General features: G+C 46.1%; 9 protein-coding genes across 9 annotated transcripts; 6 read left to right on the forward strand and 3 right to left on the reverse strand.

Annotated features, from left to right (window-relative positions):
• Window positions 1–851: 851 nt before the first annotated feature.
• Window positions 852–1,568, forward strand: N7455_011506 (DJ-1/PfpI family protein; the record flags this gene model as incomplete). Its single annotated transcript, XM_040954303.2, has 1 exon — window positions 852–1,568. One exon carries the CDS (start codon window positions 852–854, stop codon window positions 1,566–1,568), a length of 717 nt encoding a protein of 238 aa, XP_040815050.2.
• A 59-nt stretch (window positions 1,569–1,627) lies between these two features.
• N7455_011507 (uncharacterized protein) lies at window positions 1,628–3,891 on the reverse strand (the record flags this gene model as incomplete). Its single annotated transcript, XM_065606687.1, has 6 exons — window positions 1,628–2,373; window positions 2,428–2,693; window positions 2,747–2,935; window positions 3,008–3,583; window positions 3,647–3,718; window positions 3,770–3,891. The coding sequence occupies 6 exons, from the start codon at window positions 3,889–3,891 to the stop codon at window positions 1,628–1,630; spliced, it is 1,971 nt and encodes a 656-aa protein (XP_065459853.1).
• Window positions 3,892–5,658: 1,767 nt separating this feature from the next.
• N7455_011508 (TPR domain protein) lies at window positions 5,659–8,005 on the forward strand (the record flags this gene model as incomplete). Its single annotated transcript, XM_040954282.2, has 3 exons — window positions 5,659–6,326; window positions 6,380–7,081; window positions 7,129–8,005. 3 exons carry the CDS (start codon window positions 5,659–5,661, stop codon window positions 8,003–8,005), a joined length of 2,247 nt encoding a protein of 748 aa, XP_040815140.2.
• A 2,720-nt stretch (window positions 8,006–10,725) lies between these two features.
• On the reverse strand, window positions 10,726–11,622 carry N7455_011509 (uncharacterized protein; the record flags this gene model as incomplete). The annotated part of the gene is made up of 1 exon (XM_065606688.1): window positions 10,726–11,622. The coding sequence occupies one exon, from the start codon at window positions 11,620–11,622 to the stop codon at window positions 10,726–10,728; it is 897 nt and encodes a 298-aa protein (XP_065459854.1).
• Window positions 11,623–13,106: 1,484 nt separating this feature from the next.
• N7455_011510 (uncharacterized protein) lies at window positions 13,107–13,676 on the forward strand (the record flags this gene model as incomplete). Its single annotated transcript, XM_065606689.1, has 1 exon — window positions 13,107–13,676. One exon carries the CDS (start codon window positions 13,107–13,109, stop codon window positions 13,674–13,676), a length of 570 nt encoding a protein of 189 aa, XP_065459855.1.
• Window positions 13,677–15,017: 1,341 nt separating this feature from the next.
• On the forward strand, window positions 15,018–15,685 carry N7455_011511 (3CxxC-type zinc finger protein; the record flags this gene model as incomplete). Its single annotated transcript, XM_040954309.2, has 2 exons — window positions 15,018–15,619; window positions 15,673–15,685. 2 exons carry the CDS (start codon window positions 15,018–15,020, stop codon window positions 15,683–15,685), a joined length of 615 nt encoding a protein of 204 aa, XP_040815169.2.
• Window positions 15,686–16,966: 1,281 nt separating this feature from the next.
• Window positions 16,967–18,001, forward strand: N7455_011512 (BRcat and Rcat domain-containing protein; the record flags this gene model as incomplete). Its single annotated transcript, XM_040954517.2, has 1 exon — window positions 16,967–18,001. The coding sequence occupies one exon, from the start codon at window positions 16,967–16,969 to the stop codon at window positions 17,999–18,001; it is 1,035 nt and encodes a 344-aa protein (XP_040815239.2).
• Window positions 18,002–19,507: 1,506 nt separating this feature from the next.
• On the reverse strand, window positions 19,508–23,417 carry N7455_011513 (uncharacterized protein; the record flags this gene model as incomplete). The annotated part of the gene is made up of 4 exons (XM_040954488.2): window positions 19,508–21,936; window positions 22,069–22,979; window positions 23,044–23,179; window positions 23,231–23,417. The coding sequence occupies 4 exons, from the start codon at window positions 23,415–23,417 to the stop codon at window positions 19,508–19,510; spliced, it is 3,663 nt and encodes a 1,220-aa protein (XP_040815281.2).
• Window positions 23,418–24,232: 815 nt separating this feature from the next.
• Window positions 24,233–26,268, forward strand: N7455_011514 (uncharacterized protein; the record flags this gene model as incomplete). Its single annotated transcript, XM_040954391.2, has 4 exons — window positions 24,233–24,431; window positions 24,481–24,694; window positions 24,752–25,990; window positions 26,043–26,268. 4 exons carry the CDS (start codon window positions 24,233–24,235, stop codon window positions 26,266–26,268), a joined length of 1,878 nt encoding a protein of 625 aa, XP_040815097.2.
• Between the last annotated feature and the right edge of the window lie 345 nt (window positions 26,269–26,613).

Below are 26,613 nucleotides of genomic sequence, written 5' to 3' on the forward strand. Positions count from 1 at the left end.
GTTCAGCTGCCCCGCACAAGCGCGCCCTTAGGCAGTGCGAAGTTTTACGTGGCGTACGGTAACAAACAAGGCGCAGTTCAGCGGAAGGGGCCCCGGTTGGGACTAGTACAACGTTTTATTGGGTCGACAGTTGTGCCGCCGATGACGAGCATACTACATACAACATACATGTATAAGTCCCACCGACTGGTGGGTCGGCGCTAAGAATGTTATAGTGGAAATAGCTACGGAGTAAAGATGTGGAAATACAAGAACAGTGGTATTTATCAGGGGAAGTAACCTAGTCCAGGTCGGGAAGGAAATGCTCCACCAGTTAGTTAATTATATTGAAAGATTTATATTTATATAGATATTATAAATTAAACAAAGTTCCAGGGTTATAGCGAGATAAAGATTGGTATCCATTGAAATATATACATTTCATCACTTTGAGCCTAATCATCTCGGTCCTTAATCATGGGCTAAGATTTGCTGTCCAGGTTGAATACCTATATAGGAGCTGACTGACAATCTACTGCCTAGTACATAGTCTTAATGGTAAACGCCTAAGGAGGAACTGCACGTTAACACGATACAATATTCCCTCCGTAAGCAATCCTTAAAGCCGCAGAATATTCTAATATGAATTTCAAATCGACCACGGAACACGGTCTATGGGTTTACCTCATTGTCCGTGCCAAGATTATCAACCACGGAGGACGGAGCCCTTCGAACGGCCCGCGCCGCGATTATGTGATATTCCAGAAAATGACAGCCCTAAGTATTTAAGCAGCAAAGACAACCAATTCTATTAACCATCAACAAGCAAAACAAACTTTATTTGAAACTCATCCTTCGAAACTCCTACCAAAATGGCCCCCATCCAAGTTGGCGCTCTGCTCTTCGATTACCAAACAATCGACGTGATCGGACCATGCGATCTACTCAATTCCGCGAGTAAGATGCTCATGGAGGGTATCAATCGATACGCGCCCGTGGACCCGAAAGTTCTAGCAAAGACGCCCGAATTCGTCTTCCATCATATCGGCGAGACCCTAGAACCGGTGCACCTGCTTACAAGCTTTGTAACAATTGTGCCTACGGTTACTGTGGAGGATGTCCCGGAATTGGATATCCTCATTGTCGGTGGGGATATTCCTGCCAGAACCAATCTTCCTCCGAAATTGCAGGACCTTATTCGTCGTCATGCTGCATCTGGAAAGCTACTGTTCACGACCTGCACCGGCGCTGCGGTTGTTGCTGCCACCGGTGTTCTGGATGGTAGGATGGCTACAGTCAATAACCTCGAGTACAATTGGATTAAGGAGAAATATCCGAATGTCAAGTGGACTAGGGAGAAGAAGTGGATTGTTGATGGTAATATTTGGACTGGGAGTGGAGCTGTGGCGGGGATGGATATGGTTGCCCATTGGATCAAAGAGAACTTTGGACTGGATGTTCTTATTCAGGCGGGATTGTCGCTTGATTATGAACCGCGGGATGTTGATGGACTTTTCAATGTGCTGCCTCAGCGGTACGATTCGACCGGAAAGAAAATTTCCACCCATGTCTTTCCCGACGAGATCTGAGACATTCGACGATGAAGCTGCGATTTCGCAGGGTTGACGTCTGGGGCATGGATAACTTGTTAAGTTTCTGCAGATGATGAACCTGTCATGCTAGAAAATGTATCCATAAACAGAATATCACCCCAAAGCTTCTCATCTTCTATTTTCTGGACTTCCGTAGCAATGGCGTTTTGTAGTGTGACTTGATCCGGAGCCTGAGCGACCTGGCGATTCGAATACCGCAACGCAGGGCAGCGGTGCTTCCCTCGAGCAGATGAAGCTGTACTTTTTGAAGCCCCAAGCTCGTGATGCGCACGGTTACTATCATGAAGCTGACCGAGATTCTCTTTTGCTAATGCATAGGAAACTTTCACACTTCCTAGTATGTCAGGCAGCATTGAAAAGAGATTCTTGGTGGGGATTTGCCTATCTGGCGATGGCTTAATAGCCTGTAGGTTTGACAACAATGTATCAAGGTATTCGTGCAGATTCACAGATTTCTGTGCAATTTCCCCGTTCCATTCGGGTACTTCTGACAGTCCCACAGACAATCTGTACAGCACAAATACTGCCAAAATAACCTGATACCACGCAGAAAATGGCAGGCTGTTGTGCTCTGTAGTGGGAATGGCGAAGAACAAATCCAGATACTCTTTGGTAGAGCTGACGCATTTAACTAAGTTGCTGATGACCATTGGAGGTGTAGATAATATGGTGGAGTCTTCCTGTGATTTTGGAGGCGGTGGTCTTCTCTGTCCGTAGCAATATACCAAACCCATTTCTTGAATCCGGATCTTGACGGCATGATAGCCGTTGATCAGCAATACTAGGTAATTTTCAATCAGCTAAATGGGAAGCCCAGAACTTGGGAGGAACCTACCCGTGTTTCGAAGATCCGTCGATAGAGACGACCACCATTCCTCTAACCGGGTCGTGAATCGTTCAGCATGGATGTACAGCCGAGTTCCATGAATTCCTTCAGACCGGTAAGTCTCGCAGACTTCCTCTGCAAACTGCAGCACTTTCGTCACTGGGTATATCATTAGGTCTGTATCGAATTCTGGCTGTTGTTGCAGCATCATAGCATATCGAAGCATGGCCTCGTGAAATTGGAGATTGTTGGGCTTTCCCGAGGACATTGATATTCTATCCAAGTCAGCTCAGGCCAATTAGCGCTTGTTCGAGGAATCGCATCGTACATGCTAGACATGTAATAGCAGCCTAGGTAGGCCCGGCATACTTCCCGGATATATGCATCACCCGGCTCGGTTTGCTGCTCAAGCAAGTCGGCAAGCTCTTGATCAAGCCGAAGGTCAACGACCATACTGATTGCGATGTGTAAATACTGGTATGTTTGTTGACTTCCTGGAACAAAGTGAAAATGGAACCTGACATTTATGAGCTTTCCGGTGCCTCCAATGCCGACGAAATAGGAGGCATTGTGGGAACTTGGATCTTACCACGCAAGGTGGACAAGTAATCCCTGGAGCAGATCTAGATCTTTCTCGCCAGCTATGATCACCCGATGACTGAGAGATTCTTTAAATCGCCTAATCAGAGCATCTTGAAGATGACAGTACTTTGAGGAAGCAACAGCAACAACTGCAAGCAATAGGAAGGGGCGATCTTCAGCCATCGACGCAGCAGTCCAGGTGTCCGAGAGCCGCACAAATGGAAAATAGGACGCCATACCGTGGAACCTATCTAGAAGATGCTCGAGAACGACAGGATTGAGCCTTAAATCGGTGATCCACGCGGCGTCCGTTGCAGTGGATGCATCCCAAGACTTTTCTAGGGTATTTTCGGCAGTATCCTGGTTTTCGTTCGACCCCAGGCCTTCGCTCAATTCGGGACCAGCCAGACACCCTTCGCTCATCCATTCAGTTGTTGGATGTAAGCTGTCGCTGAAATATTCGGGAATTGAAACCAGCCCATCATCCGGATGAACGGGGGGATCGACCCCGCTAAGGGGTGCGCTAGAGCGCGACAGAAGACCGATAATATTGGTGAGTTTGGACTCAAGATCTACCAGTCTCCTTCATTCCCTTACTGTTAGCAAAAGTGAGCTCTTGACTACAGCGTCCTCCACGGTCACGTACGGTTTCGCTCGTGAAACCCGAGCTCGCTGTCTCGGCTCTGAAATTACGCATTGAGCGTTTGATCTGGCACATCTACTCCAATTAGCTAGAGGGGAAGTGTGGGCTCACAGATATGGCACCCACTTGGTACAAGGCTGTCCTTCCTCGGGTCGAATACATTTGACCTTGAGAACGCGGCATTTTTCGCACGCTGGTGTCAACTTCTTCGGCTGACGCGATAAATCCGTCGAGATTGCGTCATCCATCGTCAGTAACATAGATATTCCATGATCCTAATGTTATAGGCTTCAAAAATAATGGGCTGGGCTAATATAATTGGAGACACCACCGAATCTTCCAATCTGACCTCATGGATGCATCCCTGCTGACAAATCGGGTGAACACCTGGGCACTAAAACAGAAAGGGAAACTACATATGTATTTCACGCCTAAAGTCCAATGTGTGTGTACCTACATAATGTACCTAGGTAACTACATATATTTACGTGTTTAATTTCCTTTGCTGGGTGGCGCTTTCCTATCTTGGCTGTCGCCACTTTTATGAGGGCGCTCAGAGTCAGGCTGATTACCTACCTTAGGTAGGCAGTGAGCTTCCCAGACCATGTGATGAATCAGTGAGGTCCAATGAATGCTCAGTGAGTGCTCAGTCATTACTTAAGAGACTGCTCGCATCTAACTATGAAAGCAGTCGGTCTACGCTCAGACCATACCCAAAGAAGCACTTCGCCCTCCCTCGAAGTGTCCATGTGTAAGTTTGTCCGGCCCCAGGCACCAGCTGACAATGTCCTGGGTCAACTCCAGGTTAAAAGATTATAAGGACAAACAGAATGTGTGTTTGCCTTTGCATCGGTATATATATTAGACCCTCATGGTATGTCGGCCCTTCTCCTGTTGCGGGTATCGATTTTTTCAGCGGTGACCAAGTTTCTTCTACCAGTCTCCTCATCTAGAGATAGCTCACCAGCAGGCGTGTTTCGCGCGGAATCAGTAACTCAAATCAACAAAGAAAATGAGCAGTTCGTCAGACACCACCATCCAAGTCTATCTTCACAGGCGGGAGTGTACGTCACACCTAAAATATCTCCTTACTTTAAAGCAAGGTTGAGCAGGTTGTTCACCTCAAATCTACCTGCAATCAATAAATTACATGCTCATTCTTGTTCATTCCAGCCCAGGTTACAAAGTCATAGCCAATACAATCACTGGTACACACACCTGCGTCTACGGCAGGCTTTAGATGCCGTCGCGCCAACCGGGCTTTTGCCAGGCAGAAAATTAAAAGGTTATACATAGACAGGTGTCTTGCGCAGAATAAGCTTTTTTTTTACTACCTTTGTATACACCTAAAAAGACCATCTAAAAGATCTGATATGGCCGTATAAACGGCTGACTATTCTTGTTAACGATAAATTAATAATCCATACCCATCTGGAGTACAAATCTCACTTGTATTCAGATCATACTGAGAGAAGGGGATAGAATATGTCTGCCTTTTACTACTTAGCGCGTCTTTCCTATTAATAGACCTAGCTATCTATCCGCTCATCCATTGATCCCCTAATGACTACAGGTTCTACGCCTTATCCCAAGTATCTAGTAACAAACATGCCTCATTGAAGATATCCTAGGCGCATATATAAACCTGGCAAACCAAGCTATTTATACCATACTTTGATTTGGAGCGAAGAAAAAGTCCGAGGCACCCGCAAGAGGACGAGTCCAATTTGGGTCCGGCTTTGGTCATTTATCCGTCAGGACTTTTGTAATTTTCGCTGGTAATTTGAGTGTGTGCTCAGTTGGTTGGATTCCAATATTCAGTCTGTTTTCTCGATGCGTTGTTTGCCAGCTAACCCCCCTGTCACCTCCTACCCCGCCTGGGTTTTTACAACGCATCCTCTTCTATCACCTTCCCCTTAAAGGATTTCTCAGGCAGTTGAAATCCTTTCTTCTTGCTTTTTCCTTGCGTTTCTTCGGTGTCCAGTACGGCTTGGAATCACCTTTCTGTCACCAGCATGGATACCCACGACGTCTCCGATGTTCCGGAGTACTTCAGATATCTTCAAACACATAGGCAAAATCTGAAGAACGCGCAAGCCCTCAAGGGCTGTCCAGCAAAATCCCCAAAGTCCAAAGATGAGATCCTGATGCAGTTCATGTTTCGACAGATGATGAAAACGGAAGCTCCCGGTGGTACGACAAATATCCGATCTTCGTTTCTACCACCTGCCTACCCCCCATGCCATACTCCTTTCAGCAAGTTGAGCAAGGTTATGATCAAAAACCTGTGTCTTGAAACTCATCATAGAAAACGGTATCTCCTCATAAGAACGGTCACTCCGCCAGGTACGATGACCGCCGTGATGGGCATCGTAGAAGATGAAAACGGGAGTGTTCTCATGCTGCAGCTCTACAACCAAGAGCAAGAGCTATCGAATACACACGGCCTCAGGGAGGGTACGGTGCTTGTTGTGAAAGAACCCTATGTGAAAGTAATGGCAGACGGAGACTACGGGATTCGAGTGGACCATCTCTCGGACGTCTGGTTTGTCCCCGAGTTTGACGACCTGGTTCCGTTATCCTGGAGGAAACGTGTGACGCAGTGTGATGAGGACGCCTCCTCTTGGAAGGAGAAAGGAAGTGGGCATTTTGGTCGGGGTGATTATCGTTCGGCAATCCAATGGTAATCTACAAAACATCGCTGTGTTTACAAGGGGTATGCTAAGAATAATTTAGCTATTCGAAGGCTTTGGACGCCCATCCGTCACCGGAATTAGCAGTAATAGCACAGCTCAACCGTTCCCTTTCCTTTCTTCAAAGCTACCGCTTTGATGCAGCGCTGAAGGATGTGGATCGTGTGCTGCAAGTTTCAGAGCTATCAGAAAAAGGTCTCTTTAGGAAGGCTCAGGCCCTGTATCAACTTCGAAGGTTCAAGGAATCATGTGAAATCCACGCAACACTTGCAGAGAAGTATCCAGGTAACACCCAGGCCGCACATGAGTACTCACGAGCATCTGCTCGGCTTATGGAGCAAGATAGCGGAAACTACGAGTTCAGGAAAATGATGCTGGAGGCCAAGAAGCGTCGGCCCCCGACGCTTGACCGCGCCACCTACATTGGTCCTGTGACTGTCAAGCAGACTCAATCTCACGGGAGAGGGCTCTTCACAACAGAAGCTGTGAAGGCAGGCGACCTTCTGCTCTGCGAAAAGGCATTCGCTCACGCTTTCCACATTAAAGATACCTCGCAAGATCTCCGTCTGTTACTCAATGTCGACATGAACGAAGCTACGATTGACACTCAAGCCGAGCTTATTGAATTGATTACTCAGAAGCTGCATAAGAATCCGTCCCTGATACCAAACTTTGTCGATCTTCATCATGGCGCATACAAATCAGTGGATGTCCTAGAAGTGGACGGGATACCCGTCGTAGATACGTATGTCACTGAACTCCCATGTTGGTACCAAAGCTAATACCCTCCAGATTCCTGGTTGAGAGAATCATTCTCCTGAACAGCTTTGGTTGCCCACTTTCCTCTCGCGAGAGTCACATAGACTGCATGAAAGGGGATGATGATACGGCCAAAAAGACCAATAAGCAATTCCATTCCTGTGGGGTCTGGTCGATGGCATCATACATTAATCACTCTTGCCTGAGCAATGCTCGCCGCTCATTTATTGGAGATATGATGATCGTTCGTGCTTCACGGGACCTGCCTCCTAATACTGAAATTACCTTCTGGTACAAATCACCCATGTCGCGTGATCCAAAAGAAATTCCCGTCAACCTAAAGCACTGGGGATTCAAATGCGATTGTATATTGTGCCAGGAAGTACGAGGTGCTAGCAGCAGTGTTCTATCAAACCGGAACAGAATTTTGGCCGACCTTCAAAGATTATTCAAGACATCCAAGAAGAACCTGCGAAAGATTGAAGACAGAATCTCCAACCTTGCAGGCACATATTCCCCACCAGCTTCCGAAGTCCCTCGTCTTACACTTGATTCGCCATGCCTGTCTCTCGCTGCGATCTACGCTTCATCCCGAAAACTAGAAAAGAGTGTGGAATTTGCATTGAAGACCCTCGAGTCACTTGGCTTCGTTGTCGAAGGTGGAAATCTTCCTCATGTCTCAAATGCTCCATTGATTGTTAAAAAATGGGGGCTGATGAATGATGGCGTTGTGGGATGTTGGATGATTCTATGCCTCGCATATCGAGACCTCGCACCAACTCTCGCGTCCCAAGCCGAGGGATATGCCAGAGTCTCCTACAAAATCTGCGTTGGCGAAGACGATACCTTTGATAAGACATACAGCAGGCTATCGGCTCGGGCCGATGGCTTTCTGATGACCGCGAAGTAGTCATACGAGGTCATACGATGGCTGCAAATCTTTGGATTCATGGCACGGCCGAAATAGTACGCTCCTGCAGCATAAGTCAGGCTAGTTTTTTACTTCAATATGTCTTTATCTATGCAGATTTGAAGAAGCGAATGATAAACATAATTGGATTGTGCTCAGCGTGTCATTTCCTTGGTAGAGTACATCTCATACCACCCTGTAGGAAGGCAACGTATTCAAAGCATTATTCAGAGTGTGGCCATATGAAACGCAGTTGAGATTTAGGTGTATATCGATGTTTAGGAGATGTGGAGTTCTGTAATTGTGAGTCTGTTGTATCCTTGACTAAAGAATTGTTACTCGGCGACGGACGACTAAATATGGCACCGGTTCATAACTCTCTCATCGGATATTACCTGGGTAGGTAGTTTCCGACCCTGGCCGGGATATACCTTCGCATACTTGTAAAGTGAGAGTGGATCTAAATTACTGCATGGCGATATGAATCAGTGGCTTGGTCAAATTTCTCTGTAGCATCCTTCGTCTACATTTCAGTTTCGGCTAGAATCCATAGATGGACAGATCCAAGTTTATGCCACTGGGCACTGGGGCGAGTAGCAATAATCCAAATGTCCAACATACATTTAAAGCATTTTTGTAGAAGAGGACCCTCCTAGTCATTGAGAAAGTCTAAAGTATATAACAACATAAAGATAAGGAAGGTCCAAAACGCAACTTATCCGCATCGATAACAGCCATTTATAAGATTCTATTTGATGCCATCAGAGATCACATCATCCGAAAAACCCAGACGATATTCTTAGAAACCTCGTCCACCAGCACCTGTCTAACCGCTTCAAAAATGTGGTCTTCAAAGAATTTAGAAGGAAATCTTTCCTGAATAACATCGAGGTCAGGGTTGCCATCTTCTGTACAAAAGGGGCTTGTATCGGCACCATTTTGAAGGAGAAGTCTGACTGCTTTGGCATTGCCCCCCCCAATATGCCGCAATTTCAACAGGAGTATCGTGCTTCCCGGAATAAAAAACACCAAGACCATCAACATGTGCACCGTTTGTCAAAAGCAACTGGATAGTCCGTAGACACCCACGAAGTGCTGCAGTATGAAGGGGGCAGAACATATAAGACCAGCCGTTTGCTAACAGCACCTGGACCACATCTTCACTCCCATCCCCTTCACCGGCAGCATGCAGTACAGTGCCATAGAAACCTCCTTGGGCTGTGATATCCGCTCCACCATTCAGGAGCACCCTAACAATTTCTTTTTTTCCTCCAATGGCGGCTGCATGGAGTGCAGTGCCATAGAAGCCACATTGAATTTTGACATCGGCACCTCGATCCAAGAGAAGCCTGACTATAGATAGATCGCCTTTCAATGAAGCAAGGGCGAGAGAAGTGTCCCCGTGCTTGGCAGTTTGAAGTTCAGACAAACTGTCGTAGTGATTGGCGCCACTGTGAATGTTGGCATCGGCACCCAGATCTAGCAGTGTACAGACAATAGTTTCGCTTCCGAAGAACGAAGCCGCCTGAAGGGCAGATCCATACAAGCCACTTTGTCCTTTTATATCAGCACCTGCTCCTAGTAATATCGAAAAAAACCTTTTCTCGCCCGGCAGCCGATGCGGCATGCAGTGGAGTTCCCAGCCAGCTCCAATATTCCTCATCGAGGCCCCCCTTGTATATGGAGTTCATATCGGCACCGTTTGTAATCAATGCTTCAGCCATGTGTCCATGGCCTCTGTATGCTGCAATACAGAGCGCATTGACGAGAATTGTAGCTTTGTCCTTGGTAGCATGTGGTGTGGGCTCCGGGATTGTTGAAGCAGCCGTCAATAGCTCATTGAAAGCAAATTCCAGTCCCAAATGGCAGGCGATTTTTGCTCGCTCTATTGTATCGCTCAAGAAAACTTCATCTTCCAATTCTATATTCTCAGGTAGTAGAAATGTATCTTTTGGGTCGTACGGCCCTTGTAGACCCCTCCAGGTATTGAATGCCAGAGTTTCGTGAATGAAAAGTCTCAAGACCAATGTTTTGAGTCGAGCTGGAGCCTCTTGAGATTCTTCATCTAGGGCATGTATATAATGGGTATACCAGCACTGAGCCGCATATATAGCAAACGGATATTGTTTGATGTTCGGATGATCGATTTGGCCGAGAGAAAGTTCAGGATGGAGAAGGTAGACCAGACACACTCGACAAATTTCGTTATGCGCAAGGTCAGCCTACATAGCAAACATTCGTGCCTCTCCTTTGAGATAATCCGACCGAAAGTATTCCTGTACTGAGAAGTGGGGGAGTTGTACATAAAGATTTCCCTTAGTCGGGCCTGCGCTATGCTCGTATTGAACAATCATGATTAAGCCAGTGCATATCTCTTGGAGCTTGCCCACATCTAGCAAGCGGCCATCAAGATCAAGACACTCGGGCTCATCGTCGATCTCAACAGCATGGGAATAAGAAGGTCCGCAAGCGTCAGGGGTTGGGTCGAAAAGCAAATCATGGTGAGAATTCGCCTCATATCTTCTGTCCATCTTTTGTCGATACTACACAGTAGTCGGTCGTAAGTTTCGTTGAGATCCTTTGGTAGAGAGTTGAGGCATTTTTTAAGATGTCTTTTGTTTGGACATCGCTCGAGCTCGCTGAATTGGCATTCAACGTAGCGAAACCTAGATCAATCAGGATCAATAATCGCCAGAATTTGATTATAAGTTTCAGATAGCTTACACGCCCTGTGCACGATCTGTGAGTGCCTGTTTAATTTGACGATGTAAAGATTTGAATATCTTGAGCTCTTTGCTAGTCTCAAGGTGACGGGAGACATAGCAGGCTATATCTTTGTCAATTTCCGCAATTTCCATTCGCAATTCATCAGTTGCCGGTGAGTTGAGTGCTTCGCGAATATCAATCAAATCTCGGCTCGTAACAAAAAGATGTAGTTTGTCCCATTTCTGCATTGTTTCGATGGTCATTAAGACCTCGCTTCGCCCCTCAAAGCGAGGGATCTCGTCCAAAGCATCGATAAAAATAAAGACTTTGTTAAATCTTTGAATAATGCGTTGGAGGCATGCCTTCAGTGCCTCCGTTGGGGGCGTGCCTGTGAGGTATGATGAATGTAATTGCTGTAGGTCGTGCTCAGCCTCTGGGAGTTGTGCTGATAACTGTAACAGGACAGCTCGTAGAATAGCTGACAAAGTTTGCTTTACATTATCACTAAACCGGATATAGAAGAAAGTGACCCCGATCCTTGGATCCTGCCACTTTAGGCGAAGGGTGCGCTGGATTGCAGTTGAACATATAACAGACTTGCCAGAGCCGGCGAATCCGTTGACCCAGAGAAGATGACTTTCTGTGAGCCACTTTTGAAAAGCGTCCCCCTTGATGAACCATTGCCCTGTCCCAGTTTGATGTTTGTTGGATATTATGTTGTGATCCAGTGTGGCATCAGGGGCCTTCAGCCAATGGAGAATATCCGAGGCAATGTGGCTAGCACTCATCTGTCGGATAATCGAGCTCACATCGCGTATATCGTCGTGAATAGCCTTTTGGTCGCCGATATTGAGTGTAGCAATGGCTAATCTCAGATTATCACGTATATCGGCAATGTTGGTCTCCAGCATTTCCAGTGTGTTTATTTGCAATGGATAAGCCGCCCGGCGAAGAACGATTTTGATCCTCTGTTTTCCATCGCTCGCTGGACTTTGTTCAAATCGAGGAAGTTTTAAACGCAGCTCTTGGATGATCTCCTCGCAATCTAACATAGATTCTTTGATTTGTTGAGCATCTTTTCCGATCGGTCCTTCAGTGCTTTTTTGAGATGGTGGAATATATTCAGAACAGAATTGAGGGTTTTGAGTAGCTGTGACACCTGGGCATTCTGATCTTTCCATGAAGTAAAGTAATTGACAAGACCCGCGGCCCCCGTTATGGCCGCATAAACTTCAGCCATATCAAAGTGGGTAGACAAGGCGAAGTAGCAAGGTACGAGATGGGTTGGATGCCAGAATGAATAAAATGGATGGATCAACTGGATTATAGAGAGGAAGAGTGAGAACGCCCTCTGAAGACTATTTAACCACAGGGTGAGGCATTAACCAGCCTCAGCTCCTGCGCCATGCACGTGTACGGAGTACGCAGAGGATCGATCGCGCTAACAGCAGTGTTTCTAGTGGTTGAAAAAAAAGAAAATATGCAGTCGCCAACAAGGAGTATTTCAGAGCTAAGAATGATATCCAATCATCTCTCACAATAGCTTTCCACGTATGTCACATACATGGGACCTCCACGATTACACCCGGGTAAATCGCCTGACGATGTCCAAATGATACATCCGGTTCCCGTCTAGAAGATGTCTACATATGTATGCTGGGGCAGAGGGGCCAGAGTTATTTTTGGCCTTGATGCAATGCATTGGGGCCTTAGTGCCTTAATTTGGCCTGATGTTGGCATTAATCCTGACCGCTTTCAGATCCTTGCATACAGTGTTCGGGCCACTCTATTCAGCCTCACTTCAGGGCACTCCTTTACCTTTAATATTCTTCACCCGAATATTCAGCCCATACAGCAGAGCTTTAAGCTCAATCCAGATCCACACCACAAGGATTCATTTCTTTTTCTTTTTCTTTTTTCTTTCCTGTGTAGATCTTTACTGCGGCGTAAAATCCAAGCCTCGAAACTTTCTGTTTGGGGCTGAGTATAGAATCACCCCACAGTCTTGGCAATCAGGGGGCCAAGCTTACTGACTACAAAGGACATCCATGGATGCTATTAGATTATCATCAAAAACAACCAAGACTATATTTTACGATGATTCAGCCGGGACATGGTCTGTTCTCCGAGATGTAGTTTAAAGGGGACAGTCCGTCAATACAGGCCAGCTTGTGGGGCGGTTATGTTGGACGCTACTACATGTAGGTTTGGCCCCCATGGACATTTACGTGGGTTGTATAATCTTGGCGAAGATCCATGTCGTGGCGGAGTCATTCAAGATCCCGTGTGGGGCCTGAGCTTCTGGTGACAATAATAAATACCCGCGGACCCCTCGCCCGTCTTCAAAACGTCACATTTTCAATAATCCAAGCTTCCAAACTCCTTCTCCTTTGAAATGATGAGTTTTAGCAACAGTCGCCGTACTTCGGCTAGTGCCTATGACGTCATCAAATCTACATCTGAGTTCGTTCTTCACGTCTTCCATACTTGTCACTCTCATACTCATATATCCTCCATTAGGGCCTACGCTGAACAGCAGGAGCAAAAGCGGAAGCATAAGGAAAGTCTCCAACCTGCTGCCCAAAGGCTTCGCCTTGCTTCCCAGCAACAGTTCTATCTTGAAAACAAGCGGCGAATGGGCTATAAGGATAGTAGCAAAAAGACCGACCCTTATGTCCACCCACCGGATCTTCCACACGAGCCTCGCTCAAACCATGATAGCAATGTGAACAATTCTAAGCCACAAACACAATCCAAATCGACCTACCAGTCGTCAATGCGCCGTACAACTACAAAGACCATGGATGACCCTCCACCATACGATCCCTCACCACAGGCACAATCCAAATCGACCTACCAGCCATCAATGTGCCGTACAAGTACAAGGACCTTCGAGGACCCTCCTCCATACGACCAGGTAGATGGTAAGGCTGGATCAGATCAGGAATATTCCAAGTCAAAATAGCAGGGTATAGGTTTGATTAAGTGGTAGCCGTTTGCGAGGGGGCTTTGGATTTGATTGGTTTACATTACATCACAGGTTCTGCTAGATCTACGAGAGATCTTTGAGAATTTTAAGTTAATTACAATTGAAATATTCCGAGCAGAATAAATTGAGTTGATTTGATGGTATTCTACTCTGTTGTTCAGGATCAGAAATAGTTATCTGTCATAGGGTGGTGACATGGCTGTGTCGGTTAAGCTTCTAATAATCGAAGGGATTATTCGGCATGAACTTTTCTTGACTTTAATAGAGAAGCCATAAGCGTAGATATTCCAAGTAACAGTGGAAACCTAGGATTCGATTGATCTATTTAGATTTGTAGCTTACTATAAGTTTGATTGCGAGAAAGCTGAAAATCCATATATATATATATATATATATTCATTATTGTCTGGCCTCGCCTTTAATTTCTGAGAAGTTTATTCTGATATGCAATTCACGGTTTAGCTGATGTGTTCGAATCCCGAACTGTTCTCAGTACACTATAGTATAACTAGAGACGAGACGATAGAAATAAAATCTACCTGAAGCAATCCTGTCGGAAGCGCTACCCTTATAAGTTGTAGTCAGGGTGGATTACTGAGGCGAAATTCGTCGAAAGACCTTTTAATTTATTCAAGTGCGTGAACACATAACACGTTTGGTACATATTAGCCTTGTTGAACTCGCCATGTGCGCTTTCCCTTTTTCGGTAGTATAAACAGAGTATGGTTTTAATTAAATTAGGAAATAGATCTGCAGCCTGAGCGTCCAGCAAGGAACCACTTCTGCTCGGTGTCTCTCAAACGCAATAACACGCATTTTACTAGACAGCTTCTCCCTTGATCGGTCACCCTCACAAGTATGCCGAGCCTTTGGATCAGGAGGAAATTTTTACGTACTGTTTCGTAATCAGCCCTGCCGTATTCAAATATTTTCTTGTTATGATATGTATTGCATGAATCCTCACAACGTTACCTCGCTCATAATCTGTTCCACATACTTTATACTGCCTGCGCTTCTATAACTGCGCTTACAATGGGCCTATCTCAATTCTGTTCAACCGTGAGTTCGTAGTGATTGCTTTGCATCGAGGCGGGTGTCTGGGCCACGAGCTGTATGCGTCAGTCTGTAATAGTTGATTTTAGATAAATACGTCCACAAATTTCAATGTAGTGCATGTAATGTACATCTGCTTGTACCGCTATTTCAGTTATTAGTATAAATTCACGCCCCCTCCCGGTCTTCTGCAGTCCTTTGAAGGGCATGCATCATTTATTACCACTCTTTGTCTGTGTCTAAAGTGAACCTGTAATCACGATCATGGAAGATAATGCCGAGCTCGAATTGTTCCGCCGACGGTGGCGCGAGGAGCTCTTAATTGAATCGAACCCCAGGGCTTCTCCTGCTGCAGCTTTGGCCTCAACTGCCCCGCCTCGGACTAATAACGAAATGCCTATTACGACATGGTCCATGTATCAAGCTCTTCACGATGAGATATCAAGCCTGCTAGCCGAAGCAGATCTTCATTTTGAGTTTTACGAGGATGATGATGAGACGAGATGCACTCGAATGCGCGACACAGATATTATGGGCCGTTTTCTGTGCAATAACGGAGCATGCGAGTCCAAAGGATGGTCTAGCAAAATGATCGCTATCACGATTCGTCTTTATCCAGAGCAAAAGTACAATGCCAGGGTATACCACCAACGCTGCAAGGCTTGCAGCTCGCTGAGCCGACCGGTTTTGGATCAGTCATACGCCGAGAGAATCGTTTACTGGATTAAGAAATGGAATGGAATTCGGGTGGAGAGGCCTCCATCATCCGGCGAAAGCAGAGGTCCTCATAACCGTCAACTTTGCGAGGGTTGTAGAGCTGGGCACTGCTCCAAATCAGGGGAGGATTGGGCTACTCGGCTAGAAATGTTTGTCCCTCCCAAGCCAATATATATGAATTGCTTTACTAATTGAGTACCAGGTTGACTCTGTAGCGAGCCGAAGTTCTATTCTTGATTGAAGGAATGCAAACAAAGAAGTGAAACCCTACTCACATCATTCTCCGCTCGCGAAGTCATACCAGCATAAGTGTACCTTGGGGCTATGATCTCCCATGAACTACAAGATTTTCCACATTTCTCCCAACAGCATAGCCTAGGGGTACAGCGAATTTCGAAAACAGTTTATCCCTCAGATACACATACTGTGTTTCCCGGCTCGTACCCGAAACACGGTCTTTTCGGTTTCTGACTAGCTGTAACTAGCCCTAGCCTATCATTGGATGTTATCTTATCACTTATTGAAATCAAGACAGCACCCGTTTCGGGGAGTGCGTTTTTGAATTCTGCTGTATGTAGTTGATTATTGCAAATCTTCGATCAACGGAGTTGGAAACCAATAGTAATTACTCAAAACAAGGTTCATTACAATCCTGAAGTGATCCATCAGATTGTCGAGGTAAATGAACACATTTGGGTTGTAATATTGTATCTTTAGCATTATGTCTAGTGGGGAAAACTCCTGTCGTTTCCAGCTATGGAAACCTAATGAGAAAGATTCTGCCCTTGGAAGCTAGGAATGAATGCAAAGACCTGATCGAAGAATCTGGGGGACGGTGGGTGCTTGCGTATCTTGACGTCAGTGTTGATGAATTGCGGCGGCGCGTCAGAGTCAGGAATCAGCTGACTGTCAAAGTCTGCGATTCAGCCTTTTCAGCGACGAACGAGACTCTCGAGAGATTTATTGCTGGCTTCGAACGGCCGATCGGGGACAGTGAAGTTGTTTTCTTACGTCTTGATAATGAGGTGAATAAGGGCACCGATCTACAAAGCTGACCGCCGAAATAAGATATGCTGATGATCTATTGCGTTGGTTCGTGACTAGAAGGGGTGAACATTCTAGCCATATTTATTTTTAGACTCCTTCTTAGCTTTCGAAGAATAAAAATTACTGTTGCTTGCGGCGACTCATCGTAGATACTTGAACAGGCACAAATACCAGCGGTGAGACGTCTTGATACGTACTGGTAACATTAACATGGAGCTTCGGGAGAGGGATTGGATGAAACCTATAGTCTGTCTGATACCAATCGGAGCCCTAATCAGTCGCCAAGACGAGCATCCAACCAGTGGGGGAAGTAATTATATCGTACCTGTACCAAAGACTCAACCTGCGGTGAGCATTTGGGTTTTTTCATATAATACATCTCAACATTTCTCAATAATCTCCATCGCTTCATACTAATATTATCTGCCCAATCCATTCCAATCGTCTCGATGGCTTGTATTTTAGAACTGGATCAGCCTACAGCTGAGCTGATTATCCAGATACAACTCCAAGACGCCTGCTCTTGTTCGAACACCTTCAAAGGCAAATCTCGGGATCCTACAGACGAAGAGCTGGCCTTCTATTTACAAAAAGAGGAGCTGAAAGCAGTCTCACATGCTCTTAAGGATAGGCGAATGGCCACGAGTTTTGCAGCCGCGATTCAAGAGGATGGGCGCATCCTGGCTGAAACCAAAGTGGAAGAAGAGAGCGCATCTAAAGATCAAATCGTTGCGCGTAAATGGATGGATGGGGAAGATCTTGTCGAGCCCAATGATTTCGAGCCACAAACAGCGGGTTTAGATGATGAGACTCTGGAAAAACTCGAGATTTTGTATGTGTCCGGTTTGAAAGGATACTACAAAGGGGAGGACGGAGGCATGACTGGCACTGAAGCTGACCATGCCGAATCATCTGCTTGGGCAGCTCGACGATCTCATCAATCACTGCTCCGAATGGCTCAATGTGTCGCTTGTGGAGATAATACAGAGTTCTTCAACATGGCGCGGGTCCCCTGTCAACACGAGTATTGTCGTTCTTGTTTGGAAGCGCTTTTCAAAGCCTCAATAACAGACGAATCGCTATTCCCTCCAAGGTGCTGCCGCCAACCCATCAATTTGAGCACGGCTCGGATATTTCTCAAATCTGATCTCGTCCAGCTGTACGAGAAAAAGAGGATTGAGCTTGAAACGCCAAACAGAACGTACTGCTACTCCACTGGATGTTCTGTCTTCATTGAGCAATCCCATATCGATGGTGAAGTAGCCACATGTCCGGAGTGCCAGCACACGACTTGTACAAATTGCAAAGGACGAGCACATACGGGCGACTGTCCGAATGACTCTGCTATGCAGCAGCTGTTACTAGCGGCACAAGAAAATGGATGGCAACGCTGTTATTCCTGCTGGCGACTAGTGGAACTGGATCACGGTTGCAATCATATGACGTCTGTGCCCCTATTTTCCCCTCACTACCCTGCTTTCTGACAGTGAATGATAATAGCTGCCGCTGTGGTGCCCAATTCTGTTACAATTGTGGGGAGGAATGGAAAAATTGTGAATGTGAACAATGGAACGAACATCGTCTCCTTGCGCGTGCATACCAAATTGTTGATCGAGAAGAAGGTCATCCACGGGTTGGCCCTCCACTGCCAAATATCCATGAATATCGGCTAGGAGAACAGATTTCGCCAGATATTGACGAAGCTCATATTCAAGAGACACAGGAAGAGCCACCCTCGGTTGCTCCGGCACCGTCTTTTACACAGAGTCTTCGTGATACTTTAGTTGCTAGAACAGTTCAGGAGCTTCGAGACAACCACGAGTGCCGGCATGATCGATGGAAATTTGTACGAGGGCCCCATCGGTGTGAAGAATGTTCTCATCATCTGCGAGAATACATATTTGAATGTCGTCAATGCAGGCTGCGAGCTTGCAATCGCTGCAGAAGAAATAGACTTTAGTTATAGTGAATGCAAGATTTTTGTTACTCGTTTATTCATTTATTCATTTACACTGCCAAAGCATAGGATTGAACGCGCTCTCCATCGTGGCGGGGCTCGCATGGCCACAATCTATCATGTTGGAAAGCAGCGTCACCCAATATCAGCAATAGTACTGTAGTAGAGACCTTTAGCGTTCACGCCTTTCCAGTTGCGAATCCTGTCCAAGAATATGAATGCAGAGAGGCTGACAATGCCGTAACCTTCAATTAGTTGAGTCCGCCTGGGAGTCTTTAGTATTTTGATCACTGGCTCAATGAAAACAGATGGGCTGGAATCGGCTCGCATTAGTCCCTATATTGATGATTCCAGGCCCAATTTATTGCATATGTCTGGAAGGATAAAGAACCTGGAGCGATGAAGAGATGTTTAAATGGTGCCCGAGCCTCATCTCCATCCTCTGTTTATGGACCAGCAACTACCTGAGTCTGTCCTTGCAAATCTGCTTGCGATGTTGACCAATGGGTTAAGATTAGCCGGGGTAAGATGGTTGTGCCATTTGGAGTTGGTAGGCCTAGTTTTCTGCCCTTCCCAGCATCACTTCCATCCCTGCCCCAAAACAGTGTAGAACAAAAGAACTGTTCTTTTTGGGTATCCCCTTACGCAGTCTGCAGAGTAGATGTTGATCTTCTTTGTTCTTTCTTTTTCTTATGTAATTTGAAGTAGACGCCTGTCTCTTGTCTTTTTATCACCAATTTGACCATGGTTTACCATTCAATGGGCCTGCCCGTATCTGTCGAGAATGCCGATCTTCAGAGTTATATCCTGTCCGCTGTCAAAAATATTCAACTGATTTCCTTTGCACTTACAATAACCAGCAACTTCAGAGCTTTGAAAGAGAAGATATTTTTGTATCTTCGACGGCGCAAGAACGATGCCAATGAAGTTAAACTTATCTGACTTACTGATATAATTTGCCTATGATGCCTACTGACTGGACAGCTAAAATCTGATAGGCGCGGTATCAATTATCTTTTCCCTATTACCAAATTCAAGTCCGTGACAGCAACGCTACGGCCGCATCGGCAGCTCGCACAAACGCTTCATTTTTTGATGAACAGTGGTTGATGGACACCACTTTTTCTCCCTTCAGCCAAACAGAGATATCGTGCAGGCCACCCTCGGTTTCTTTGACATGAAATTTGGCCTCACGAGTACCCGTGATTCGGTCAAGAGCGCTTTTCGGGTGCTCTAACTGTATATTCTGTTCCACAAAATGCTTGAGGTAATCCATCAAGTGGATACGTTCCAAAAGGCGTTCGCATGCACCCAGATCTCCTTGACTTTCAATGAAAATCGCCCCAATAGTGCTCTCAACAAGGTCAGAGTAAAACTTAGGTGCGCCTAGCTGGGCGAGTGTTGCCCAAGGGTATGAGCGCCCACTTTGAAGAGTTTCCTTGAGTTCATCACCAAGCATGCAATATATCTCGCTGCACGATGTCTGCATCTTAACAATATCTGAAGCGTCATGTCGCATGAACATCCATAATGCGGTATTTCTAGGTTGAACGGTCGACTTGAAATTCCCTGCCGTTATCTCCCTTCCGTAGTAAGGTTCTTCGGTGAGAGCGAAATCCATACAGAGGAATGCCAAAAAGTCGGCATTTACCAAGGCAGTTCGAAGTTCTGTCATTCGACCTTCTGCGATCTTTGGACACTGGGAGTACAGCCTCTTTGCAACGAGGAAGTCTAAAACCGCATCTCCCAGAAACTCAAGTCGTTGGTAAGACCCAGTGCTTTGGTCTCTTTGCCATGATGGGTGGGTGAGTGCCTCCCAGATCAGAGTTCGATTTTTAAATTTGAAATCAAGAAGTTGATCGAGTTTGTTTTCTAGGTGGACCGGGAAGTGACAGTTTTGGTTTTGTGGTTGTCGGGGTGTTGGAGTGAAGTCGGACATCTCCGGTAGAAACTTGCCGACACACTTTCGCGAGAATGACATCCCACCATGCTCATAGGCAGCTGCGACGATAGCTTCGACCACATCAGCATAAGCCTTTCTGGAAATCTGTTTGTTGGTACCGCCATCTATCTGCTGCGAAAATACAGGATGTTTCCGCGTGATAAAATCGGCGCAGATGAAGTTACCTAGATGAGCACGATGGGCTGCGTTCGTGAGACTATCGTTTGAGACCAGCAGATCCTTCAGCTTTGAGAGGTATCCTTCATGCCATTGTGGATAAGTGTGAAATCCATATATCGAGACAAAGAACTTGATAAGTGAGTCGCCCAAAAACTCTAGTCGCTGGTAATTTATTGGCCATTGGGAAGACGGGGTTGCAAGTGTCTCCGCTAGAGAACTCAATCCGATCTCTGGCACACCCCCAAAAAGTTCAACTTGTACGGATTGTGCCATCAGGTGCAGATGTATAAGTTGTATCATTGGTGGAATCAGGAGGCTGGCCCGGCTCAGCTCCCAAGGCAGGAAATCGACGGTGCATTTGGCTGCAGATATACGAGCTATTTTGGAGGTCGACTGGCCTAGTGTCGCTTGCTGTAATATATTTCGCCTTTTCTCAAATGGTCGACATTCGATCATAAGTTCCTTCGCTTCCAGGTTTTGAATCCACCTCACAAAGATATGAGGGGCGGAGTGAAGCATAGGACTTCGGATAAACCCACCAGGGCAAAGAAAAGGGTCTTCAATTGGCTCATTTTGAACTGCAAGAGACCCTTGATTGATGTCAAGCCAGCACTGTAGCTCTTCTGGCTGGAGATCTGGAGTAAAAAATGGAAGAAACTCCGGATAATCTTCCAGTTGCGATTTTGAACGTGTTGAATGAAACAATAAGGCCGTTATCTTCCGTATAGCACGCCTTTGGGGCAATGATAGCGCAGTCTCAACATTATGTGGCTGCAAAGTTGCCCTAAACGTTGTTTGATTGTCCCAGAATAAGTCCAGATTCGCATCCAATGGTAGCTTTGCTGGGGTAAAAAGAGCCATGGCCAAATCCGATCGAACCTTTCCATTCTCAGAGAGCTCAATGCGGCATCTGTAGATCGGCCGTTCTGTCCAATTACCTGGAAATCCTTTCCAAAAGTTGTAAAAATCCACTACGGGAGGCAGTTCGGCAGGAACTGCGCTTTGTTGACTCAATTCAGCCCAGGAATCATCATGAAACAAAGGGAGAAAATGATCATTGATGAGGCCTTGGCGATGTAAAGCATGGACGGCGTGGAAAGCTGCGTCCTGTCGCGCTGACTTCTTGCTGGCCCACCAATGGCGCCCTTTCGCTATCCGTAACGAGCAATCAACACCACTCGGCAGATGGGCTCTAGACCGAAAATAGCCTTCTGTGTTGCTCTCATATGAGAAACAAGGAGGGCATCCACCCGGTGTTCCACTTTGCAAAGTGTTGCAGAAGTGGTATAGATGAGATATGGCATTCTCTGCTGTCAGCAGCGCCCTAGGGAAGGAATCACCTTGAGTTAGTCAATCAGTCAAAAGTCATAGAGAAGAGACAAACCCTGTCTGTAAACGTAATTGGAGAACTATGTCTCCGTCTTTCCTGGCATCTGTCTCCAATATTTGACGACATTCATCAGGATACAAACACATTTTCTCCATTTTCTTCTCAAGCTCATTCCATGGACGCGAAGCCGGTGAAATATCACCATCTTCTTCCATAACGACAAATTCCGAAGCATTTTGTCGTGCTCGAGCCCGGCGTTGAATATAGGATGTGATGTTGTCTGGAACTTCAAATGAAATGACGAGATGACATGCTGGAAGATCAATGCCTTCTTCGATCACATTGGTGGCGATAATCAAGTTGATTTTGCCGCAGCGGAGCGCATTGACTACTTCCTGGTTTTTTTGGGGAATCAGGGAGTCATATGTCGCCCAGGGCTCAGAGCGATTCGAGCTGCTAACACAAGGCAAGCATCGAAACAGACCGCGGGTCAAAGGGTGCTCATTAAGCAGCGCTGATAGCACATAAGCAGTGGCTCTTTCTCGAACAAAAATAATTCCTGAGAAGTCTTCACAGGCCTTTCTGGACAATAACAATAAGAGTCTTTCAACCTTATTGGTCACACTACCAGGCGCCTGGAGTTGAACTTCGGAGATGTTTCTGAGCACCGTCATCAAATTTAAATATTTGTGACTTGGCCACCAAGGTGAGAACGAATTCTCCTGGCCAGCAATTTGCCTGGAAATATGGTGCATATTCCTATCGAGGAAGTAGCTTGACGCCCACTTGCCTAATTGAATCCAAATCATTCGAGCCCCTTTAGTGAGATTGGAAACCTCATCGGGGATGCCACGTTCCCCTGATGTGCTGTCTTCAAGTAATACCATGACAGCATCTTCCAAATGCCGGAAACACAAAGAAAATTCTGCTGGGTCATCGTGGAAACGGGAATAGACAACCCTGGTAAGGTTCTGACGAGAAGTATGCTCCGCCAAGTCCTGCCGCTGAACCAAGGGGGCGCGGCAACTTGCATCCAAATTCTGTTCGAGTTCCCTATGAGTTTCATCAGTATGCTCTATATACAAAGATTATTTTGTGTTATTCCTTATTCGCTCACCGGACTTTCTTCGGGTCAACCGAAGCTGTCAAACCAAGAATGCTTGGAACGTTGGCAATCCCGTTCTCGGGTTTAATTTTGTGGTAGAAATCACGCATGACACGGTTCCCCGGATGAGATTTCATGCAATGATGAGCTACAATATCGTCAAATATATTGGGTAACAGTTCGAAGTGGTACCTCTTACCTTCATCAAAGACCAGCAAAGCCAGGCTTTGCAATTTAACAAAGCCATGAGTGAGCGCATCGGCAAGGACAGCATGTGTAGAGAACACAACCTTCGATCCTCGAAGAGCAGTGTCCCAAACTTCTTGACTGCTCCAGCAGTCGACTCCGTCGTCCCCTGTCAGCATTCTCATGCTGACTGCGGGCATTTGACGCGAAACATGCGTCAATTGCTGACTACACAACACTTTCGTTGGTACTAAAAACCAGACCATCTAAGGCAGCTGATGTTTAATAACAGCTATTCTTTGCACTTGGAAAATAGAATTCACCTGGTTCTCAGGGCATCGCTCCAGCTCCGCCATGATCCGCATGCTAGCTCTAAACCCCCTTGTCAACTTCTATGTTGCCGGGAGGTTACCGTCCAAATCATACATGTATGTCTTTCCACAACCCGTCGGCATCTAAATGTTGGAACGTCAATGTGATGGCTCGATACATAGGCTTAGAAGACAAGTCTTACCACTGCTATGATGTTTTTTTCCATGCTCATTTCGAACATTTCCAGCTGATAGCTACGTGGATGAAGATCGACCATATTTGAGAAAACGTGAATAAGTCCAATATGTGTCAACAGGAGTGATTCGATGCCCCTAACTGCTGGAAGTTACGCCTTTTTAATCTTGTACGGTCAAATGCTGTTTGTTACTTATGGTCTGCCTTTCGCGCGATATGTTATAACGATGCATATGACACGTCAAATCTGCACTCCCGACGCCAAACTTCCTCCGGGGATAACCAATCAAGTTCCGCGACGTGGATATGCGCTGTTCTATGCAAGAGTGTCCAGTCGGCCAGACGCACTGTTTGCTGGGGATGGCACATTTTCCTTTCGCCAACATGGCCATATTTCTATATATAATGAACGACTGATGTCAGACCTCGCCTTTGCCTAATTTCATAACCGTTGCATCTGGCACCTTATCACAATCATCTTCTTTATCTTATTATTTGTACACTCGACATGAGCAAGGATTCTGCGGAATTCATTCGAAAGCTAGTCACATGTCCAGAATTAACCGATTCGGACATAGACGTTGCGCTAACCGCTGCTGGAGTAGACGAACTTCTGCCGGATGGAAACAGAATATTAGCCCAATTGGGCTTGGCGGCAACCGGGTTCTTGATTGATTCCAGCGTTGCCTTCATTGCATTATCTCGAGGTATCAATTGGTAATCTGTTGCGAGTCTTTCCAAACTGACACTCTCGAGATTTTACATCGAAGCTCAAATCCCGTGTCAACGGTATCCAACACCGTGCAGACATTGCAAAGCGTACTGGCATTGACAAGCACTTGAAATTTGATTGTCGGCCTGGCGCTCGCTCGTCCGGCGTTCTTGCTATAGCGACAAGTGCCCTTATCGGAGCCATATACCTCAGGAAAAAATGTTTCATGTCCGTGGCCAAGGGACTTTACTCTCTAGGGTAGGTCTACTCTAGTAACCCCAGGAACATGTTAAATAGATCTCTAATTGTTCACAGCGTCCTAGACGAGCACCTTGACCAGTTCAACTTGATGGAAACATTCAAAGATGAGCAGAGTGATCTGCTGCTTTTGCCTTCCTTGGTGGATAGTGACCCCGCCCAGACTAGCGAAATCGATGCTTGGAATCAAGAGATCCTCCCTTTTCCGGATTTTCCGACCACTCCGGATCTAGGGGGTTTGTCTAACTTTGAAAGCCTTTACAATGAGAATGGATTGTTGAAAGATGCCCTTCCATATGGACTTTCTTTCGCCGACTCGAGTTCACAGTCTCCTTTAACCGAAGACTCGGGTCAACGGGCGTTAGAGAGGCAAGTCCTTGGGATTCTTCATCCTTTTGCGCATCAGGAAATGCACCATGGAAATCTCCATGAGGTAGATATGCCACCTGAACAAGTTGAACAGCATGCTCTTCCTTGCAGAGTAAACGATCACCTCTCGGTTAGTGTTGACTTGCACCAGCCACATGGCTTCTCAGGCCAGCGTTCCTCACGCAAGCGAGAAAACGCTGGGGGTATGGAAGTACAAAAGAGAAAGTCTAGATGTGTCGATAATGAATTCAGATCATCACTGTGTCGAGAAGCTGAAATGACTCGGGCTCTGGGTTTGCCGCTCCCCGGAGACACTTATTTCAGGCCCTCCATCGAGGACAAGCTACTCAATCTGGGCTCAGAGACGTTTTCCAGTCTAAGTACCTTTTTAGCTTTGGTGGGTGGCTCTCAATCACTTGTTGCTCTTCGGGCGGCCCTGAAATACACGAGAGAGCTGGTGGACCAAGGACCTAGCGTCCAAAGGCGAAGATGGGTATCACGCGAGCTGACCATTTACGAACGCTTCGAAATCATCGGCGAAATTCAAGACAATGCGGCATTTCTCCAGATCTTGCGATGTAACCATATCCTGCATTTCTACCGATGTACCTGCAGTCCGGTGGGGGGCACCTCAAAATTCGCTATTGAGTTAGCGTCCAACGATGAGCTTATTGGCCAGCCGAGAACAAGAGGCAACCCGAGGAAGATTGAAGCGGCTACAGCAGTCAATAAAATGATGAGGGATATTTTCCCAGACCTGGAGCATAACTCAGCTATTTACAAGAGCAGGCGCCGAAAAATGTTGGGATTTCGAAAATTTGGACAACGCCTACACATTCTAGCGGACTGCTTTGGGGATGCTGTTCTAAGCCTACTTCATTTCGATCGGTCCGGTGACGTGGCGGGCCCCATTATTATCGAAAAAATGTGAGTCTATATCACTATGGGATCGTGACGAAATGTAAACTGATCATGCAAGTATTCTTGGTCCGGCGGATGAGGCATTTGAAAGTTTTGTGGAGGTCCTCGAAGAATCGCAAGGAAGTCTTCTTCGAGAGATTAGCAAGGCAGCAGAGCAAGTTTTTAATCATATTCTTTATGAGGATATGAGGAGGGAAAATCTTTTTGCTTTAGAAACACTGGCACCGGAAGAGATTCTGAAGTTGCCAAAAGGCTCTCAGGAGCTCAGAAATCTCTTGCAATAGTCAATTTTCTTTTGAAAGGGCAAATGAAATGCGTATTGTTGCTTTCGGGACATGGTGAGGAGGAAGGGGCTCGTACAGGATAGCAAGTTTGCAGATCTATTTTCTTATGCATATTGAATTAAATCAGCGCTCTGTTTATAATACCGTAAAAGGAAAAGGCTACATCGAGACGCCGCCAATAGCCAGTCTTTAAGGAGGTTACTAAATAAGTGTTGAACAGCAAACATTCTTTCCTTATTTCTGGCACGGAGACTACCCCCTCATGTGTGATACAGCTGGCTACTGCATCTCTCCACGGTACAGTTCACAGTGCGGATGATGAATTTCCCCGTTAATTGAGACTAT

This window comes from Penicillium solitum (genome assembly GCF_028829755.1).
Source record: "Penicillium solitum strain IBT 25940 chromosome Unknown utg000009l_segment0_segment0, whole genome shotgun sequence".
NCBI classification, from domain to species: domain Eukaryota; kingdom Fungi; phylum Ascomycota; class Eurotiomycetes; order Eurotiales; family Aspergillaceae; genus Penicillium; species Penicillium solitum.